General features: G+C 39.5%; 1 protein-coding gene across 1 annotated transcript; it reads left to right on the forward strand.

Moving 5' to 3' along the window:
• Positions 1-5,890: 5,890 nt before the first annotated feature.
• On the forward strand, positions 5,891-20,755 carry LOC128738310 (cuticle protein 19-like). Its single transcript, XM_053833347.1, has 3 exons — positions 5,891-5,975; positions 18,936-19,109; positions 19,179-20,755. Exons 1-3 carry the CDS (start codon positions 5,964-5,966, stop codon positions 19,404-19,406), a joined length of 414 nt encoding a protein of 137 aa, XP_053689322.1. The 5' UTR covers positions 5,891-5,963; the 3' UTR covers positions 19,407-20,755.
• Positions 20,756-22,957: the final 2,202 nt, after the last annotated feature.

Raw genomic sequence — 22,957 nt, forward strand, 5'->3', positions numbered from 1 at the left:
ATTGCTTACTGATAACTATCAGTAATTAATGATAGTTTTCCCATCCCTAATAATGATAATATACAATAATGGTTGTAAAAATTTAAAATAATTTTTACCTTTGTTATACTAACCAATGAGCAATGTGTATGTGTGTGTGTGTGTGTGTGTGTGTGTGTGTGTGTGTGTGTGTATGTGTGTGTGTATGTGTGTGTATGTGTGTGTATGTGTGTGTATGTGTGTGTATGTGTGTGTATGTGTGTGTATGTGTGTGTATGTGTGTGTATGTGTGTGTATGTGTGTGTATGTGTGTGTATGTGTGTGTATGTGTGTGTATGTGTGTGTATGTGTGTGTATGTGTGTGTATGTGTGTGTATGTGTGTGTATGTGTGTGTATGTGTGTGTATGTGTGTGTATGTGTGTGTATGTGTGTGTATGTGTGTGTATGTGTGTGTATGTGTGTGTATGTGTGTGTATGTGTGTGTATGTGTGTGTATGTGTGTGTATGTGTGTGTATGTGTGTGTATGTGTGTGTATGTGTGTGTATGTGTGTGTATGTGTGTGTATGTGTGTGTATGTGTGTGTATGTGTGTGTATGTGTGTGTATGTGTGTGTATGTGTGTGTATGTGTGTGTATGTGTGTGTATGTGTGTGTATGTGTGTGTATGTGTGTGTATGTGTGTGTATGTGTGTGTATGTGTGTGTGTGTGTGTGTGTGTGTGTGTGTGTGTGTGTGTGTGTGTGTGTGTGTGTGTGTGTGTGTGTGTGTGTGTGTGTGTGTGTGTGTGTGTGTGTGTGTGTGTGTGTGTGTGTGTGTGTGTGTGTGTGTGTGTGTGTGTGTGTGTGTGTGTGTGTGTGTGTGTGTGTGTGTGTGTGTGTGTGTGTGTGTGTGTGTGTGTGTGTGTGTGTGTGTGTGTGTGTGTGTGTGTGTGTGTGTGTGTGTGTGTGTGTGTGTGTGTGTGTGTGTGTGTGTGTGTGTGTGTGTATGTGTGTGTGTGTGTGTGTGTGTATGTGTGTGTGTGTGTGTGTGTGACGCTTGATTTTAGTCGTCTGTTTCTCGGAGATGGCTGAACCGAGATGGCTGAACCGATTCGTTTGCTATTACGCTTATTTGAAAGGTGTTATAACCTTGTAGATCACTATTGAATGGTTTTGCGGTCCGATATTTTGTTTAAAAGTTATAAGCAAAAATGTTAAAATTACGTGACATGATTTTCTCCGGAACCGCTCAACCGATTTCAACAATTTTAGTATCAAATGAAGGCTCTTGCTACTGCAAATTTTTTGGGAGAGTTTTATCGAAAACAATCAAGCGGTTCAAAAGTTATGCTTTTTCAAGGTGTCAATTAGTCGAACGTTTCTCAGAGATGGCCAAACCGATTTATGCGCTATTAGTCTCATTTGGTAGGTAATATAGCCTCATAGATTCTTGATTTGTTTTTTGATTGGACGTTTTATTTGAAAGTTATGAGCAGTCGTGTACAGCATAAAAAAATTACAATTATTCATAACGATTTCAACCAGATAATTAATCAGATTTCAATTATCTTAGTATCAAACGAGAGGCCTTAACGCTGTGAACATATCTGCCAAATTTCATTAGAATTGGCTTTACCAATCAAAAGTTATTTGAAAAACATTGATGAAATTATTTAAGCAAACTTTACTGATATGAACCAAATAGAAAAACACGTGATCATGTGCTCTAGCGCAAAAATTCTTAATTTTACAGGTAGTGTGTCTTTGAAAGAGTTTATTTAAAAAATATGGCGTAACTTTTTACACTATTAGGGTGACCGTAAATCTACCTATTAGGGTGTTACAAATTTTTGTGTTTTTTAATGCGTCCAAAAAAGTACAGTGTCTCCACAAAAGTTGTAGACCACAATAAAATAAACAACTTTGCTGTACATAGTAGCTATCTACCACTTACTGGTTGCGAAGAGTAACGATTTTTTTCAAAAATACAGCGAAAATTGAAAAATTGAGATATCGAAAAGCGGCTACGTCACAATTTAGATAATTAATTTTTACACATCAAAACAAAAATCAGCCAAATCGGTCCTCTAGATACTGAGATACACGCACCGTCGCTGAAAACATATGGTCTCGAGGAGAGCGCGTTTAAACTATTGTAGGTACAGCATTGCACTTCCCTTCAAGCGATCCCTCAGTTTTACTGTAAATTCTCAACGAGACCACGTACCGAAAAATACTCTGTGCTCAACATTTCTGAAGATAAAAGGCTCCCCCTTAAATATTAATTCTGCCCAAGAAAAAAATATTCTACAAATTTGTCAGTATATGTATATGTATCAGTATGTGTATGTAACATGCATATGTGTTGATGATAACCACCATTACTGCCCATAAATGCATAACAGTCCCATGTGAATTTCACCACTTTTGAGATAAGCCTAGAAATCATCTTTAAATTGTTCATGCTTTCAATATTTCAAACAGTAATGTTAAGTTTGCTCCCAAAATTTTGAAAAAAATATCAAACTATGTCAGTCACAAGTTACAAAAAACGGCATAACAGTCTCAGTAGTGAAAATATAACAATAAACAGCTGCTTTTAGGAAATGCCTGGACCGATTTGACTGAATAACTACCAAACGCAAAGTTTTGTGGCCTAGAAGAATTCTATTGAACAGAATTTGGAACGGATGTACGGTTCCGAAGATATGTCCGTAACAAGTTCCGGAATATATGAAACTTGAACATAAAAGCACCTTGAATCATAACAAACCCGTCATGCGACACCTCCAAGTACTCGAAATTGCACAACTAGACCATTGGTAGTCGTATAAAATTTGCAAGAAAAACGGCCAGTTTCTAACTTAAACCAAACCCCAGAATGCGCCCCCGCTATTATCTCAAAATAACAAATTACAAATAAACGGGAGACATTTTTTGATTGTCTTCAAATATTATGCAAATTTATCAGTATATTACATACACATGCATATGTATTGATGATAACTACCATAGTGAGTGTTATCAAAAAGTTTAATTATGTTCCGAAGGCGTGTCGAATTCTATCTCAAATGACAAATAATATGGTATAACAAAGGTTCCTTTCACCAATAGGTGGATTAAATCGGGTTTTTTTCTTTTAATAGAATTATATTGTTTTAATTTTTTTTGTGCAAATTCGTTAACGAACGTTCATGAATAAAAGAAAGAAAAATTTGTCATGCAGAGCAGTCCCCCGAAAAAGGCGGTTGGTAGTGCTGCATGCCCACCAATGTTATTTAAAACAATTTAGCTAACTTTTAGTGGATAAAAGGCTTATGGTAATTTCTAACAATACAACACAAATTAGCTTTATTTGTTAATAGCAGCTAAGGGAGAGTGTTGTGGACCGCATCCATCGTAGATTTAATCAGTTTGATGAGCTACCTGGGGAAGCTGTTCTCGTCCATAGTCCATAGATTTTCCATAGTTCTTTGCGGTGGATGGTATCATATGCGGCTTTGAAGTCAACGAGCAAATGATTCGTGGGAACTCTGTATTCACGGCCCTTTTGGAGAATCTGCCGTAGTGTAAATATTTGGTCCATTGTAGACCGACCTTCGACGAAGCCGGCTTGATAAGTTCCCATAAATCTGTTTGCAATTGGTGATAGTCAGGCAGGCCCTGGGCAATGGGGTAGCTAAGTTTTGTGAACAGCTTTAGCAACGTCATCTGCAGTAATAATAAAAGTTCCGACTGAAAACGCATCACTGGAAACGAAAAGCAAGGCATCGCCACAATCAGAAAAAGCTGATTCCGTGCTAAACTCATTCATAAAATATTTAGCTAGTAAATCATATTTACTGCTGGTGGAAGAGGCTGTTTCGTCGTTTAAAAAGCATAGTAGATGGTAGGCCGTCTTCTTTACGTTCGGTATTGACAAATCGCCAGAAATTCTACGGGTTACATCAAAGGCTTCGCTCGGTTCACAAATGTTCTACATTATATTTATATAGTGGCTGAAGAAGGCTGAACAAAAATATGAGTAGGCCGAAACGTAGTTCAAAGAGGTTTGAGTATAACACCGAAAAGTGTCAGTAAGTACGCTATCAATTTCTATTGTTATTAATAACAGACACTGATGAAGCCTGCAAGTCGTAGGCGAAATGCATGTCTGTCGCGAATAAAATTAATAGTGGAATTTATTCGCATATTAGTTTTCTTTGTGGTTTGTGGAATGGATGTCTTTTTACTTGAAGGATCGCTTAGAATACGTGTTGCTGAGTTCCACACAATCAGACGTCTTTCAAGCTCCATCTGGTGTACCGCAAGGTAATCTACTTGGTCCTCTGATCTTCAATATGTTCTTGTATGATTTGTATCTGTTGATTTATTTGTACAAATTATCATTTGCCAACGATCTAAAGATCTTTCGCGTCATGTCAATAGCACAAACAGTAAAACAATATCTTTTCTCACTGCACCATCGATATACGCTGGCATTTGTAACCCTTGATAGGGTTCAGTCAAGCAGCGATCTGGGTGTTACTATCGATTCTACAGTGAGCTTCCGTGAGCACCGTTTTACACATTTAAGTTAATTCATAGCCATGCCTTCAAATTCATCGATTTATACACGCTCGATACGAACTCGAACGAGTGTAGAAAAAGTTCTTCCGAAGCGCCTTGTGCAAGCTTCCGTGTTTTCGAATTAATTTAACATATTAAGACTGCACGACGGTAATCGAAAGCAGTATAATAAACAAATAACGATACACCGTGTCCACGAACCCGATGTCACTATTGAGCCAGCCTGCCAACATCGCTAATTAAAGTGCCACGGGAGTCATAATTAACCATCTATGTCCATCTAACCACAGTTAATACGAATATACAAACAATATAACAAGTATGTAGTCATAAAGTTCCGTTCGCAATTCACAAATGATTCAAGTTTATATATTTGTTGTTGTCTCTTAATCTAAGCAATTCCGCGCATTTAATGAGCGCATGAGCGTTGTCACCAACCGTGTTTCCTTAAGTATTCAACTTAATACACTTAAATATAATTAGCCCGATTAAGTCATCCAGCGTTGTAATGATTAGTTACCTAAAATTGCATTATCAACTGACAAAAGTAGGTTTACGGTTATTAAATTTCAACGTGATTAAATTGAAATGGAAAGGCAATCGGTTGCAACTGCCCTTACTGCAGAAAAGAAGGAAAAACTGATATAATTCAAAGTCAGCGTAAATCACAACGAAATTATCCGCCACTTGAACTTGCGTTGCGAACAAAAAGCAAACGTTGCTCAACCACCCACAAGCAGCCGTAAACGACTATCGTCGGAGATGGACTTCTTCGATAAAGTTCATCTGCCGGTACGGTGGTGAAGCGACGAACGCGCGGTTTCCCAAACCACAACAAAAGTGCACAACAGCTAAATAGGTACATGTTTACAGAGTTGGAAGCTTTGTTGTCATTGTTGTTTTTGTGTTACCCAGTTTTCGCCATTGAGTTGGAAAGATATTTATTATGAACATTATGCTGCCCGGTGATGTGAATCAGTGCACCGATTGACCGCGGGATGGTAAACCACCACAAAACCAGATCCATTATGGAGGCCGGCTTAACCCTGCTTCTTGTGATTTTGATTGTTGGGAGTACCTATTACCAGCTGATATTTTTTTTTTATTTTGATCATGTTTTCCAAGGTGGAAAAAATAAAATTTTGCTTTCTTTTGCGCCTCATCGCAGGGGTCAGGCCAGTTCGCTCAGTTCGGCAAATGCGTTTAGCCCTCTCACTCTCTCCCTCACTCTGTTTCTCATAGGAGCGCTTCATAGGAGTACGCCGAGAGAGCACAGCTGTTCAACGCCGATTTTCCAACCCCTCCGGTTCACCTATATAAAAGCGTGGAAATGATGTGTTTTGTGCATCATTCAGTTTTAGTCCTTAGCCCGGTACAGTGTGCCTAGTTGTGTTTCGAAGGTCCTATTTTAGGAATTTTAAGTGTTTATTGTGAAGATGGCTTTCAAGGTAAATCAAGGAGCAAATAAGTTGGTTATTTGGGACTTTACCAATTCGTGAGACTGTAATGAAAGTGATTGCTGGTCGCTTGTGGACATACATGGTGTAGACTGAAGTGATTTTTATTTTGGTTCTAGTCGACACAAAGTTTCAATCGTGAATCCTATCGAAGCTGAAGCTAAACCATTAACTATGTTAACAACTGTTGGTGAATTCAAACTAACGTCAATGGAGTGTATTGTTTGTAACAGAACGAGTCGTTTGAGCCTTTGTACTAATGGTGCACTCAAAACGAATGTAGCGAGGTGAAACAGTGAAAAGTTTATTTTATAATTTGATTGAAATAAATAGTGTGACTTTCTCGATGATGGTATATTAAAATAAATCAAAGTAGATCGTGTGGTAAAAATTCTTTGGTTGGTAGTTGACAGCTGGAGCTTAGAGAAAACCTTCTATGGTTTACTTGTAAAAGTGAACTTTATAACTTTTGCTATATTTCAACAAATAATAGGGTAATGTCGTTATCGTCGGGCCACTGTTATGGTCGGGCCACCACGATTTGTTCAGTTTTAGTAACTCGTGATACCTTTGTACAAGCATTGTAAAACTTCTTACTGTGACAGCTAACTTTTCACAATATTGTGAGTTTCAATCGTGTATTCAAAACACGCGTACTGAATTCACTGATTGAAACAATACAAAAAAAGTTTTGCAGATGCAGTTAACTTTTCTTCAAGAAATGATTCATGAAATGCAATTATCTGGATAAATATTGAAAATTTATTAAGTGTGTTGGGCTCAATTCGAAGGCTATTGAAAAATCCCGTCCAGTTAGGTATTTGGGTAGGATAAGGGGGTAAATGCTACAAAAGCGCTTATTGTAAAGGTCGGGCCACTTGTGTAGCCATGGTTGGGCCACCATAATTTTAAGCACAGAAGCGCAAATTTCGCTAGAGAACGTCATTCGCGGGAAATGTGATGAAATAAAGCCTAACTAGTACAATAAAAACCAAGATTGTTGTTGATTTTTCACTACAGTAGTACACATCAGAAAACGCGATTGTAGTAATATTGATTTTACAAGACCACCAAAAATTTCGCAAGGATGTTATTAAAAATAGGATATTTATACTTATATGGGCCGTTGCTCACGAAATTCATTCTTTGGTGTCTCTACATAGAGTTTCCATACGTATTTCTTGGATTAAGAGCGGTGGCCCAACCTGTACAACGTGGCCCGAGTATGACAACATTTTTTGTCTTCACGTAAATGCCTATAACTTTATTATTTTTTAAGCAATCAGCTCAAAATTTTCCAGAAGTATAGCTTATTCTTAGACCTTTCCAACGATCTATTTAGATTTTAAAAAATCTTTTTAAAACGGAAGTTATGGGCGAATGTCAAAAAGGCGGCCCAACCACGACGACATTCCCCTACTAAAACCTATTTCTCTTCTTGGAAATAAAAATAAAAATTTCCTAATAGGTATTAGTAGATTAATACTTATCAAAATTGTATCCAAATCTGCAAAAATAATGAAATAATTCGTGTTTCCACCATCACCGGTACTCCCACAACTACTGGAGCATCTACTCTATAGAAAACAAAACACATAGAGAAATATATAGTAGATTCTTTTGAATTCTCATTGATTCTGATAAAAATTACAATTAGGTTCGGTTTGGTTATAAAGTGAGTTGTGGACTCTAGTCCAAGAAACGGTCCAGTCAGTGAAAAATATTGAATATGACTATAATTCCAAGTAGACAAGATCTTAACCATTGACAATGTATTGTCCTGTTTAGAAATTTAAATTGTATGTTGTACGCTTGCATGGTAACGCTCATTTTGGTAGTAGATGTGCTTGTCACCGTCACCGTAATTTTCTGAAACATTTGTTACAAGTTTTAATACAACATAATAAAACATTGCGAATAATATGTATAATAAATATATCACAAGAAAACTTACAACTTTAAAAATGCTTGAAGTCAAGAAAAGAAAAAACTTGTTCCGATCAAACTCCACCAAGAATATTTATTTGCGATAGACACGTATTTCGCCTACGACTTGCAGATTTCATCAGTGTCTGTTTTCGAACTATGATGAAGCCTGCTAGTCGTAGGCGAAATACGTATCTGTCACGAATAAATATTCTTATTGGAATTTAATCGGAAAAAGTTTTTTCTTTTTTTTAATTTCAGGTTTCGTATTATACTAAGATGCTACAAAAATTTCAGACTTTATTATGGAGCGTAATTATTTTACAATGATTTTTGAAAAATATTTCCTACTAACACAATTGTTACAAAGTAATTTTAGTACCAGATAAATAATTAATTCTGGTCATAAATCAGTTTATGCAACTAAAAGTTGTACGGTTAACTGTATCGTTGAAAAATGGGTACCAAGATAGGCAACCGATATCACAAATGATTTTCAAGTCATTAAATTGGAAAACAAATGGAATACCTAACTACAAATGGAGTCCAATCACGGAGGACGGTGACCATAAATGGACCATCTAAAAACATAATAATTTAAAATTAGTTGCGAACGTCTCACTGGAATACCCGAATGATCGAGAAAGTTAGAAGTATAACTCCGTTTAAATCAACTACACAAACTTATAACGATCTTTGAACATACGTGTATTTCAATTGCTACTTATAACCTTTTTCAGTGTGGATGGCTTCGTACTACATGCCAGGCAATCCGAAAATGTTCATAATTTTTCTGCTTCTTTGTTTATAACATTGAAAAGCTTAGTCAAACCTCCATATATCCTAAATACCACAAGGCAAAAAGAAAAACAAAGTTCTATAACACCCGTTATAATTGGCTACCACTTCCAAAAGTTAATTATTTTTGTTCTTTAAAAGTTTTGAATAGGTCTTAATGTATTGGCATTGTGTAATAATTTTTTGCGTGTAACATCCCGATCAGGAGGACCTAACAAAATTATAACAGATCTTGTTATTTTGTTATCAAATTTTCTAACAACAGTTGTTATTATTTTGATATATTTGATCATATTCTAACAACCGTTGGTATAAATTAGCCTCTGTAAGTGGTTAAAATATCAAAAATTATAACTAAACTGCCTCTAATTAATATTTGATTCATAACAAACCATGTAATGATTTTATCTTAATTGTAACACATTGTGTTAAAGGTTAATTGTCAACATTTCAAGATATTCTAAAAATAACACAGCTAATAAAGATATACAGGGATACCTCGATATAAGATAATTTATAATTTCTAAAAGTTGTCTTATATCGAAATTGTCTTATATCGAAACATAGTTTTTTCAAAAAAAATTTGCATTAGCTGTCGCCAGTTTTGCTCTGTGTTATGTGTTTACGGGTTTTGAACTATTTATTATTGTTTGAACTATTAGTTTTTTACTATTTTTGGGGTATTTTGAAATAATAAACATCTTCATGGCACCGATTTCAGAATGGAAAAGCAGCTCTGGTATCGTTATCAGCTATGTCAAAGGGATTTGTTTCGATATAAGACAAAATTGTCTTATATCGAATTGTCTTATATCGAGGTTGTTTTATAACGAGGCTGTCTTATATCGAGGTATACCTGTATTAGCAAGTATTAGTAACTGTGAAGTGACGTATTTAATATACTTTTAAAATGATGTTGGTAATTAAAATAAGTTTTGATAGTAACGTATTTTGTTATTAAAGCGAAATGTGTCATTCTTAGTGGCGGAATCTATATAGCTCATTCATTACTCAATGTGCTACTTGTATCCGAATCTGTTACAAACTTGACTTTGCTTCCTTTATTCTCGATTTGTAACATAATGGGTTAATAATATGTTAAAAATATCAAAATGTTCTTAGCATTCGTTAACTACCTTAAAGGCATAGCCGTCGATTTTTATACTACCGCTCGAGAGGCGTTGGTCGGCTTCGGTTCCACCGGTCAGTGTTTACTTTTGTTTCAGAGGTATTTACTTTTAACTTAATCTTTTTTCTATCAAAGTGGAGGAGCCTTTGGTGAGAAGAATGGTAGACTGGATGAAACCGAGACATTTCGATATGAGGCCAAAAATATATTGGGTAGTTCAATTGGTAAGTGTGACTCCAACCCGGTTGGCGCCCGACTGCCTTGGCAATTAAACTATTACCATACAATTGTTGTCAATTCGTTGAACGTCTCAAAACACGCAAGTCTGCTTCAACTTGGTCGAACCATCTAGTATGTTGGGCCCTCTATTGCTGGTGCCGGTGCGGTTCTTGAAGAGAACGAATTTCACTGCACCGTACGGTGGCCAACCCACCGTAGTCTTTCATCTTTCGTCAGGTGTACAATGGGAATCTCTCCAAGTAGTGCCTGCAACTCGTGATTTATATGCCTACACCACTCTCCGCTTTCCGTTTGCACTCCACCAAAAATAGTCCGCAAAACCTTTCGTTCAAGTACGGCAAGTGCACGTCTTTAAGCAAATTTATTGTCTCAAGTCCGTAGAGGACTACCAGTTTGACGTTTTGTACATCGTCAGCTTTGTGCGGCGGTGTTGTTTCCTTGATCGGAACGTCTTACGGGAGGAAAAGAAGGCTCAACTTCCTGCTTGAATTCATGGTTGCATCTTCTTATTCGTAATATTGTCGACGATCAGAGAACCTAAATATATGAACTCAACAATCTAGATCATCTCCGTCAATAGTCCCTGGACGTGGGAGGTAAACGTTGTTTTCTCTTGAGACACTTCTTACCATATATATAGTTTTAGACGTATTGATTTGTAGCCCAATCCTCCTAGCTTCTGGGTCTAGTCTGGCGTAGATTTCTCAAGCCATCTCAAAGTTTCCAGTAATGATCGTCTGCGAAGTCTAGGAATTGACTACTCGTGCTGAAAATCGTTCCTCTCGTTTCGATGCTCTCTCGCCGGATCACACCTTCAATAGTGATATTGAATATCATACAGGAGTCTCCATCTCCTAGCCGCAACCATTTGCGCGAGTTGAAGGGACTGAAAAGTGCCCCACGAAATACAAGCTTAGCATATCACTCGCTATACAGGGTAGCTTTAATCAGTCGCGTCATTTTGTCCAGAAAACCGTGCCCGTGCATTAACTGCCATAGTTGTTCGCACTCGAATGTATCGCATGCTGCTCTGAAATCTACGAACGTCTATCTGCCTAAGTCTGTCCATAAAGAAGAGTCAAGTCTTAATGACGTTTATACCCTAGGATTTTTGTCGAAGTAAATTTATGCATAGTTGCACGGGGCTCTATAAAGCTCACCTTATACTGCTGTACAAAATCTGTTGCTATTGGGGATAAAGGGTGTCTCACAAAAAATTGCAGCATGGAAGAAACGCTGACGCTGTAGAAAATTACTTACCTTTTCAAACTTTCAGGCAATAAAATATAACCCTTTGGTAAGCTTTTGGAATATTTATTTCGTTTAACTTTAATACCATAGCCATATGCTCGCACCTCACGCTTAACTCCACTCATAAGGTTCTGTACAAAACTGGCTGTAGCGTCTTCTGTACGGAAACCCACTGTTTCTTCATGTCTTCCTCAGATTTGACCTCCTCGGGATGCTTCCGTAATGCCTGATTCATAATGGCTCAGTATTTTTCGAAGGGCCTTAGTTTCGGTGCGTTGAAGTAATTCACGTCCTTGGGAAAGAAAATGACCCTGTTGGCTTCGTACCACTCCAGAACATCTTTGAATAGTGGCACGGAGCTAGATCGGACCAGAAGATCGTAGGGCCCTCGTGTTGCTTTAACAGGGGAAAAAGACGCTTCTGTAGAAAGTCCTTGATCTGCCCGTTTACAGTCTCGGTAGTTACGAACGACGCGCTCCTTTTGCCACATGAGTAGATCACTTACCAAATCATTAATTTCTTGGCAAACTATGAAAGTTTCTGCTTCCTTACTTTTACTTTACTTTACTTTTTCGGCGACAATCCGCTTGTCGAATCCATGCCGAATTCAGGAGCCGTCTCCACATTACTTGATCTTGGGCTGCCACTCTCCAGTGGCCGCTAACACCCGCTGTTCTAGCATCCTCGTTAACAGTGGCCAACCCACTGTAGCCTGCCGTATTTTAGTCGCTTCACAATATCCGCATCTTTGTACACTTGGTATATTTCATGATTCATGCGCCTGCGTCACACTCCTTCGTCTAATATGCCGCCAAGAATTGATCGCAGGATCTTACGCTCGAAAACGCCAAGAGCTCGTCGGTCGCTCTCTTTCAACGTCCACGCTTCGTGGCCGTAGAGTACCACCAGGAGAATTAGCGTCTTATAGAGCGCAAGTTTTGTACGGAGTTGCAGGCTACGGGACCTCAGCTGGCTACGTAATCCGTAGAAGGCCCTGTTGGCAGCCGCTATCCGCCTTTCCTTATTTCCTCCAAAACACCAAACTTGTGCTAGGCGGCGAAGAACAGTAGCCCCGGAAGCTGCCGGAAGTCCGCCTTGACGTAAATCTCATCATCCATGGGGGCCCGTGACTTTCCCACCGAACGAAAGACTTGGACAGATCCAACTTTTTGACCACATCCCTGACCAAAGCATTGGGATTGTCCTTAAACGCTTCCACGTCACGCTTGTGCTCCTGGTCACTAATAGAACATCCATTCTGACCGTATCGTCTCCTTCCGTTTGATGCTGAGAGTAGTAACGTTTAACCATACGATTCACAGTTGAGTGCACGATTCCGAGTTATTTTCCGATGTCCCGATAAGGTAATTGAGGATTTTACAGGTGCTTGCCAAAAATCAACTTGCGACGTTCCTTTTCAGGTTACGCCATTTTTTCCAATTTTAGAAAAACTGACAGCGTTAAAAATACAGTGCAAAGAATATACTGTACCTGCTACTTCTACCCTAAGTTTCAAGAGAAAATACCCAATGGGTAATTTTCAACAGCGTTTCTTCCGTGGTGCAATTTGATGTGGGGCACCCTTTAGACGACGTAGTAAGATCTGAAAGAGCACCTTGTAAGCGCCTTTGATCAACGCAATGCCGCGATAATTAGGATTTTTAGTCAAAGTGAATTTATCCATAGTTGCACGGGGCTCCATAAAGCTCACCTTATACTGCTGTACAAAATCTCTTGCTATTGCGAATAGACGACATAGTAAGATCTGGAAGAGCACCTTGTAAGCGCCTTTGTACAACGTAATGCCGCGGTAATTACAGTAGTCGAGCTGATCACCCTTTTTGTAGATGCGTCAAACCACACCTTACATCCACTCTTCCGGTAATTTCTTTTCCTCTTAAGTCCAGAACGTGTGATCCTTAGATTTGTTTATTTGTTTATAAGATTAATCTGACAATAAGTATGTCTTAATGAATATTCTCAATTACTACCACTAATTTCTAACATTAAGCAAACGGTCACGAAAAACATGTATTGGGACATTAAAGTCGAACATTTCAAACACCTCGTTAAAACGCAGATACATAATTCGAACAGGTTCATCCATATAGATGACTCCGTGGTTCCAAATAGAAGATGTTTCTCTGGCGTAACGGTCGTTCGGGAGCATATAGGGCCAGTTGTTCTAATAACGACGAGCAGTCGATGCGATCCGTCAGTAGTTTAGCACCAAAGACCGCCTGTGCAGTTCGTCGTCTGAGTTCCAGTGGCTGAATGCCAAGAATTCGGCACCGGTTTTCATACGACGGTAAATTCAGTGGATCGCGCCACGAAAGATGGCGAAGGGCATAGCGGACGGATTTCTTCTGTACCATCTCGATTCTGCGCGACCAATTTGCGTGAAATGGACACCAAATGACTGAATCAGTCTCGAGAATAGACCGGACAAGTGATCAGTAAAGCGGTTTAAGGTATAGTGGGTCCCGGAACTCATCCGCAATCTTGAACATGAGATCCAGTGATGTTACGTTGCTAGTGGTCCATTGCCATTTTTGGAAAGTTTTGCCGGGAGCCGGTCAAATTCTCCCTCATGACGATGCTTAGATAGTTCTTTTCAAGCACTTATTTCGTTGTCTTTGTCCATGCCGATTGTTCCAAGTCCAATAAGAAGCTTCGATTATCCGTTTAACTTTCTTTAGGTACGTTGTCTTACTCTGGCGACGCTATCGAGTCTCGTGTACCGCTCCTAATCTAAAGTACAGGCGCTCACTAAGTTAAGGAGGTGTCAAACCATCAAGAGCTCCTTCTAACATGGGTACAAACGCACATAATTAGGACTAGCAAAGCTGCTCCTTGTGCAGATAGACAGCATTCGCACGAGTGCTCCCTTCCCTAACCGTGTACGACGTTAGTTTATTGTATAAAAATCATACGACTACATGTGGTCTTAATGATCTACGGTTACATATATAAAATAAAATATCACAAGCTAATAGAAATACATTGCCGAAAGGTTTTTGTGGACACGGTGAAATCGAACAAGTGATATGTCTCTTGGAATCGTCCGCTCACATTAATCATAGCGTCATTGTTACCGCAAACAGTGTTTCTAGGAGGTTGTCGTAACCATCGTCTCGGTCTTAGAATACGTTGTGGTGCGTAGATGTGTAGTGTAGACCAAGCAGACCAATTATTGCTCCGAAAACAGCTTGATTGGTGTCCATCTTTTAGTGTTTCGATGCCAAACAATGGACACCGGTCTTCATAAGAAGGCAAGTCTTGCAGGCACCAGACTTGATTAATCGATCTCCACTCCACGGTTGGTACTACGAGGAAGTAGGCTTCGGAGTTGCTGGTTAAGAGACGGAGAACTACTAGTTACTCTTGAAAGTACGCAAGACACCGGTGACACCGATCACCAATCAACAACTCCCTCCAGAAAGATTTTGATTCACTGCATCTTCTTCTGTTATGCTCCGACAAGCAATACATCTGACGAATCTGCCGTCGGTCCTGAATGTTATACAGTGGACCCCCGTTCGTTTGAACGATTCTACATGCAAACCAACGGGGTTAGTTTTTAATTTGAACAACTGGCAACCCAAAATATGCTGAAACTTGTATGAACTGGCCGCCCTGCTCTTTGTTATTGTTTCGGTGGTTTGTTTCGGTTGGCAGTTGCAAGCGCTGAATATTCATTCTCCGATCGGATTTCTATCACAATCGTTGGGAAAACGGAATGTGAAACATATTAAACATGCTAGATCAGTACAAACAAATCGTGTTTATGTGCATTGTCTGCATAAGTGAATGATGTTATATTGAGAATGACATTTGAACCATTTTTAATTTGCACGTCGTGCAAACCAGCGTGATTCAAATTAAAAATTGTTCAGATTACAAACGGTCAAACGAACGGGGGTCCATAGTATACAACAGAGAGTTTTAGGCGCAAGGTCTATGGCACCAACTCCCAGCTTCGCCGGAGGACTGTCATACACAGCACTGTTTAGAATCCCTCAAGAGCACGAACACACTGATTGGCCGCCCCTGACACGGAGATCAGTAGCTGCCAGTTCGAAGAGCCTCCCTTCCCAGTTAGCATACGATCAGGTTCTCACCAGGATTGGTTACCAGATCTTCTCTTAGTTAATCGGATTTCAGCTGGTACTGCATAGAGGAATGAATTGGAATTGTTGGATAAGAGGTTAAGCTCCACTGTGGAGTTTATATTACGCCTACAGGTACGCATGGCGCCGATGATTTACGTTATCCAGCCGTTTACCAACCATTTTTTGCATGATAGACCTAAAAAGACGTCTCTAGCTTCCATTCGTGTCCAACCAGTCACCAAGATATTGATACACCAAAACCAGAGAAATTGTTTCTCCTCTTAACTGAAGCTCAGCTCACGCATCTCAGAAAAAACTACTGTCTTAGAATGTTTTGCAAAGATGAGTCCCAAGCTGCTTTACTAGCACGGTTGTTACAAAGTTGTTGTGGTAACCGAAATATCACCAATTTCAGTCGTAATACAGTTGCTTCTACTATATGGACCTAAAGTGTGCTACTTGGGTGCATTCTAGCGTCCTTTTTAGTTGCTGCAACCTGTTGATTACCAGAAATAGTTATATATAAGTTACTATGACTGAATGCGATGCAGTGAGCTGTTAGGGATGCAGCTAATTCGAAAGGTTAGCAAATCACCCTGCTCGATATGAATATGTTATTTGAACAACAAATTGTGCGATTGTGTTACCGAAAAGAAGAACAAAGGTCTGGCATTGAGACGGGCGAAACATACATTCCTTGTAATGTGTCCATCGATCTAAAGATGCTTCATTTTTTTACGTCGGACTACGTCTGAAGGGAAGGTAGGTTTATTCCATAAAATCTAAAAATCACGCGCTATGCTATGTGATGGACAAATTACGGCCCGCGGGCCTACGGACTGGTTTGATGGATGATGGACGGAAGCTTTAAGTTGAATTTATTAATGTCAGAAGTCATTTCGGGCCGCGGATCTATTGAGGAGATCTGATTTAGCTCGCATTATACTTGTACCGTGGCAACCACTGCACCTTACGCAACTTGGTTAGGTTTCAAGCGCTAATAGCTCAGTAATTTCTCGATTAATTTTCCGTAGTTTGCACCAATAGAATATTTACGATACAGCTTGTTTATGCAACGTGGATAATATAAAATTATTCTGAGCAGTTGGTGAACCCTAAAAGAAAAAAGTTGTTTGTCGTCGTTGTAAATAGCAATTAAGCAATTTTGCACGTCGAATAAACATACTTACTTACTTATCCTGGCTCACTGTCCCTCAGGATTGGACCTACTGTATAGTGTTCCGCCAACTCACTCGGTCCATGGCTGCGCGTCTCCAATTTCTCGACTGTCCCACACTTCCCAGGTCCTGCTCCACTTGGTCTAATGCTCCATTTGGTCTAATCGAGCACGCTGCGCACCTCTGCGTCTGGTACCAAACGGATTTGAGGCGAAAACCAGTCTTGCGGGGTTGTTGTCCGGCATTCTCACAACATGTCCTTCCCATTGGGACCTTTCAGCTTTAGCAACTTTCTGAATACTGGATTCGCCGAAGAGCTGCGCCAGCACGTGGTTCATCCTTCTCCATACACCATACACCGTTCTCACATGACTCTTCTCACATACACTGCCAAAGATAGTCCTAAGCACACGACCTTCAAAAACGGTCAGTGCTTTCAAGACCCCGTCGACCATTGTCCACGTTTCGTGCCCGTAGAGGACTACCGGTCTTATTAGCGTTTTGTATATGGTACATTTGGTACGGGGGTGAAGCTTGCCAGACCTTAGGGTCCTGTGGAGTCCGTAGTAAGCACGACTTCTGGTAAGAATACGTCTGCGTATTTCTCTGCTGCAGTTGTTATCCGACGTCATCAACGATCCGAGGTATACAAATTCGAACCAACCACTTCGAACTCGTCCTCGTCGATTACCATACTATTGCCTATGCGAGCTCGATCGCGCTCGGTTCCTCACTGTACATGGTTTTGAACGTATTCACCACTAATTTAACCTTTACTGCTTCACGTTTCAGTTTGGTATACTGCTCAGCAACCGCCTGGAACGTCCTTCCGACAATGTCCACTTCGTCAGCGATACAGATAAATTGGCTAGATTTGTTGAAGATCGTGCTCCGCATGTTAAAGTTCGTACGTTTCATAACATCTTCTAGCGTTGTTCTTGATCTGCTTGATGGCTTCGATCACTGCTCCTATTGTGGGGGTCGGCACATCACCATCATCCACCGTACTGAAGTAGTCATTCTTCCTGCTGTCTTGAATTCCGTCTCCGCGCCATTCAGGTGCTCATTGTAGTGCTGCTTCCACCTCTCGATCACCTCACGTTCATCCGACCAGATCCTTCCGTCTTTATCTCGATATGTTTCGACTCTCGGTACGTTGAATGAAAATGACAGTTTCCAATGTGATAGTTAATAATATGAACTGTATTGCTCACATTGTGTTAAGGTAATGTAATAACGATCACAATGGCCAAGTTTTCCAATTTATCTCCGCAAAAGATGAAATCATTTTAACGGTGAAAGTTTGCTACTTTCCTGAGACACGTATCTAACAAAGTAATAAAAACAGCAGACAATAAAAAAGAATAAGTTTCAAATCGAACATTAATAACGTGTATTATGAAACTGATATGTCCATTTATCTAGTTCTACTAGTATTACTAGTTTTAATTCAAATTCCAGTCATAAATTTGGAATACAGTCCAAATTATGTTCAATGTATTAGTACATAATTGTAAAGCTGTGTTTTAAGTTAATTATAGTCATAAAAGCTTTTCCAATTTTTAAATCAAATTTTCTATTCAAAAGAATATTTCGAAATTAATGGTACCTGTGACCTATAAATAAATACTAGTATTAGCCTGATAAAAACTCTATTTTAAACCACAAACATACGTTTGAAAAATAAATAATCCCCGTTAGAAGGATTTAATTGCGTTTTAAATTGCTAATAAGCACCTGGTGATGAAAGCACGAAGTACATTTTTACTGTTATGTCAGGCAATAACCATTTATGTTTGGCACAATCATGATTTTACTGTAGCATTGCGGTTTTCAATAAGCGATGTTGGAACTCGTAAAGTATAGACTATCGTTGGTGCTCCTTTGTGTTCTAAATGAACTCCCATTTTCGTAGTTCTACCAATCACTGCGTATAGCTCCAATTACGGTTTTAATCAAATGAAACTGAAAGCATTGCAAGAAATGAAAGATTTCATAAGAAACTGCTTCATAATAGATAAAATCATTAAATTCTACACCTTGCTTCGCTCACTTACCAGCATCGCTTGAAGCTGTCGGTCATCATTCGATGAAAGGATACTGTATTGTTGATTCAACACTTTACGACCATCGATCGTTTATGGTTTTTCATTACTTGGCAGCACTTGTATTGCTACTGTAAAGTAATCTCAGCCGCTCGAGATTATGTAATAATTACATGAATGTAGTTGAAGCATTAAACGGACCTACTAACATATATTATTTGCATGCTTTTACATGTATGGCCTATATGCGGCTACTTTGGTTGGCAAAGCAGTACGTAGTGTTCGCTTCCCTATTGGCCTTCGCTGCTGCCTATCCCGTCAGCTACGGTGAATATTACGGAGAGCAGGAAGCGGACGAGCACCAGTATGGACAGATTGCTCGGATTTCGCTTGGAGATGGACACCACGAGTACGCCCACCACGAGGACGAGCATGTAGACTATTATGTAAGACGGTGATGATAATGCTACTCTATCAAATCTATATTCATCGTTGTTTTGTGTTTGTCTTTACAGGCTCCACCGAAATATGCCTTCAAATACGGAGTAAACGATTTCCACACTGGAGACGTAAAGAGCCAGCACGAAACCCGTGACGGAGATGTTGTGAAAGGACAGTACTCGCTGGTAGAACCCGACGGTTCGGTGCGTACTGTTGATTACACCGCCGACAAGCACACCGGATTCAACGCCGTTGTCCACAAAACCGCTCCAGTCGCCCACCATCATGGAGATCACTTTTAAGCCGGACCAGCTTTCTAGAGAATGCTGAGCTCAGCTATAGCCAGTATCCTTTGTTGTAGACTGTTGCGACCACTGCCTTCTCTTACCAAAAACACATTTTTTTACAAGTCACTGAGGAGCCTCTTTCAAGCCTCAAAGCCATCCGACACATAACTTTCTATTTCTTACACCATCGTAGGCTTCCTGGGCTATTTATCATTTCTGAAACAACTCTCTTCCTAACCGCATCGCAGGTGCTTGATCATTTCCGTTCGTTGTTCTGAACTGTGATACATATTTGTTATTTGTTATTTTGTTGAGATATTTGTTAAAAAAAACATTGGTGCTTTGCTGTTTCCACATAGTCCGATTCGGTTTAGAGCAGTCTGATAGCGATCATGCCTGGCGGACTGGAAACGATCGAAATCATTTAAAATAAATAGCTGCCTAACGAACGGAAAAATCAAACACACCGCGATGGTTGGTGCTGGCCAAACCCCTAACAAGCGTTCCAGTCCTTTACCCACCGTACCGCACTGGGATCAAGAGTTAATCGTTGGACTGAAAAGCATGCCGCGTGTAAATAACTAATCATCGCGTTCCGAAAAGTAAGCATGAAAACAGAAACTGAAACAAGTCAGAGCCGGTCGGTTTTCCTGTCCATCAGCGACGACTTTTCCCCGCGGCGTAAACAGCACATGTATTGACTTGAAGTTTCCTCGATTGCGTAACGTACTAACGTATGCTGTCGGTGGCAAGTCGCGGGCCTGAAATGACAGCACCCAAGATGTTCGTTCGTTTAGAAGTCGCAAACCGGAAATTCCAATTAGGAAAACACTTGGTGAGACTATCCTGCTATCTGGTAACGTAATCATTTCCCAACTCCAACGGGTTCTGCTTTCCGACCGGCCACAAATCATATGCGAATCACGCTCAGAAATGTAGACTAACAACCACTTCCCAAGCTCATCGAGTTCGCAGTTTCTACTAACAAGTCAGTAGTTATAGCCATCCTAAACAACTTTTACTATCATTTCATTTTATTACTTTTACTATCATCTCCTCATTCGCCTTCAGCAGTAACAGACAAAAAATGCACGACTGTTACTTTGTATTTATGTGTATGTTGATATTTACTGCTAGCTATTATTAACGGACAGCGATTTATTAGATGCCGAGTGGTTTTTTCCCACCTGCTCTCTATCTTTTGTAATAAGTACGTGTATTAATAACAACTAGCGTAATATTGTATTTACGGTAGCGTGAGGTGAGACTGTTAAGATAGATAGAAGAAGAAGAGGAAAATGAAGAAGTTATGACGTGATCATAGACAAAGACGATGAAGAAGATTTGAAAAGAATGATGTGAAATGTGAAAAATGATCAACATGTAATAAAACCAAATAAAAGAATTCATGCGTTTATATGTTTTATTCAAGTCATTGGCATTATTGGTCTCTCGCGGTTATAACCGATTTTGCTATTTGTGGTGGCCCTGTGGTAGGTAGTACCTCTCAGTTGGCTTCAAGGTATGACGCTGGCCTAATAAGGCAGTCACCGTATGTTCAAATCTCGACTAGAAGAGGCTGTTAGAGTCAGTAGAATCGTAGCAACTGGCCATGCAATTGTCCTGCACTCTAACAGCTGGTTGCGTCGTCGGCCGTATAAAAAAACAGAAGGTCAAGTTTCGATAACGGAATGTAGCACCTAGGTTTTGCCTTTTTTTTGGTGGCCCTGTGGTAAGTATTATTAAAATCAATATCTAAAAGATTTATTTTTCTTTTAGAAAGTACACAGCTTTGCGATACAAATTCGTAATGGTAAAACGTAATCGCTGTCTACATGTCATGGAAGTCAAAGAATTCACCTGATTTCTTTCATCTATTCTCGCTAAATATGATCATTTTATTGATGAATGATTGATATAATGCCAGACAAATAACTAGCGAATAAGAGAATAGAAACTCATTTGTAGAATCATTCAGTATTTACTTAATAAAACACAGATGGTAGGTATTAATTGAAGATGAAGTTGAAAAAAAAATTTTTTCTTTATGATATTTAGATTTTTCTTACTTATGAACCGACCACATTTCTGGCAGATTATATAACAAATTGTGAGAACCTTTACATAATTAACGAAAATAACGTCGCTGGTAAAAATGTCTGACCTGATTTTTGAATAGGTCCTAACTGCAAATGAGAGACTCTTCCAGTTTCCTCTGTTACGCTTATCGCGACGATGCACATACACGTTACCGTATCTTTTTCGTACGAAACGGTCACCGGCGTCATAAGCTTACTAAAAGTTAAGAAAAATTGGAATGAAATGCTCTTAAGCAACCGTAATGAGCGTATAAGTGGATCCATATCAAGAGAATCTATTATTTACAGTTGAGAGTTATTCAAAAAGCAGGCGAGATTTGTACAGTAGGTCCCGAAAATTCTCTTTCTATCTCTCGGATATTACTTTCGCCGAAAAATCAAGAGAAGTTTTATTTTTCCAATGCTTTGCTGCTTTACTCTGCTTCCTTACTTACTTTTTTGGCGACAATCCGCTTATCGAATCTGTTAAAGCATATAAAGTTGGCCAGTCTAATATCACTGAAATGTGATCCACAGAAGAGAGTTAATCTCTGTAACATGCCTATAATCAATCTGTTCTTATCAGCTAGTAGAGAAAGAGCAAGAGAGTTATTAATACGATCGCACGACGATCGATATCGGCAAAATTATATTCACCACTGACCCATCATATCGCGTTCAATACGAGGGCAGTGGCAGTTGAAATTCGATCGCGATAGATATCGCACGAAATAAAATTTACTCTACCAATAAAGTAATGTTATTTAGCAAAATTGCTATCTTTTGCATAACCGCTTGCGGCCAATAAATTGTCGTTTGAACATCTGGTCCTTCGAACCGGATCAAAAGGATCCGGTGGACCGTAACGCGGTTGTAATAGTGTCGTGATAGTTGTGCGGACAATTAAGGCGGAGAATTCTCTATTGTGATTGCGGCTGGCGTCGGTGGAACCGCCATCGCGATTGGCGTCTTTGTTCCTGTACGCTATTGTTCGCGGAAGTTTACACGTGGTTCTTGGATGGATGTGGCTATAGCGGAAGCACTGGACACTGGATAGACGTTCCTGAGTGCAGCAACGGAAAAATTCAGCGAGTAGCGAGGGAAGTAATTGCATGCGATCTGTGGTTACGTCGAGCATGTGACGTAAACCAAAAATTGGTGGATAATTGGTGGAAAATTGGAAATAAATTTGGTGGCGTTTATATGATTTTTGCATGCGATTTGTGATCCCTGGAATAGATTGACGGTTGGTCTTGGTTCTGCTGGCAATATTTCATCTCGGTTGTTCACTTGGTTGGTTCCCCTCGCTGCAGTCAAATCAGGTCGTTTTTGTTCTCTGTCAACCGTGGGACGTAGAGTCGAATCGCGATCGTATCAATGGAACAGTGATTGAAAGTGACGAAATTATAGCATACATTTTACATTCAAATAAAGTGAAAGTTATTTGTGTGATTTAACAGTAAGGTTTCGAAACTCTAACAGCACAAA

The sequence above is a fragment of the Sabethes cyaneus genome, chromosome 2 (assembly GCF_943734655.1).
Source record: "Sabethes cyaneus chromosome 2, idSabCyanKW18_F2, whole genome shotgun sequence".
Lineage (NCBI taxonomy): Eukaryota > Metazoa > Arthropoda > Insecta > Diptera > Culicidae > Sabethes > Sabethes cyaneus.

Bases quoted from the DNA above. Each gene is read 5' to 3' on its own strand.
- LOC128738310 (XM_053833347.1), top strand. The intron at 19,110-19,178 runs GTAAGACGGTGA...TTGTCTTTACAG, and splicing joins ACGAGCATGTAGACTATTAT to GCTCCACCGAAATATGCCTT.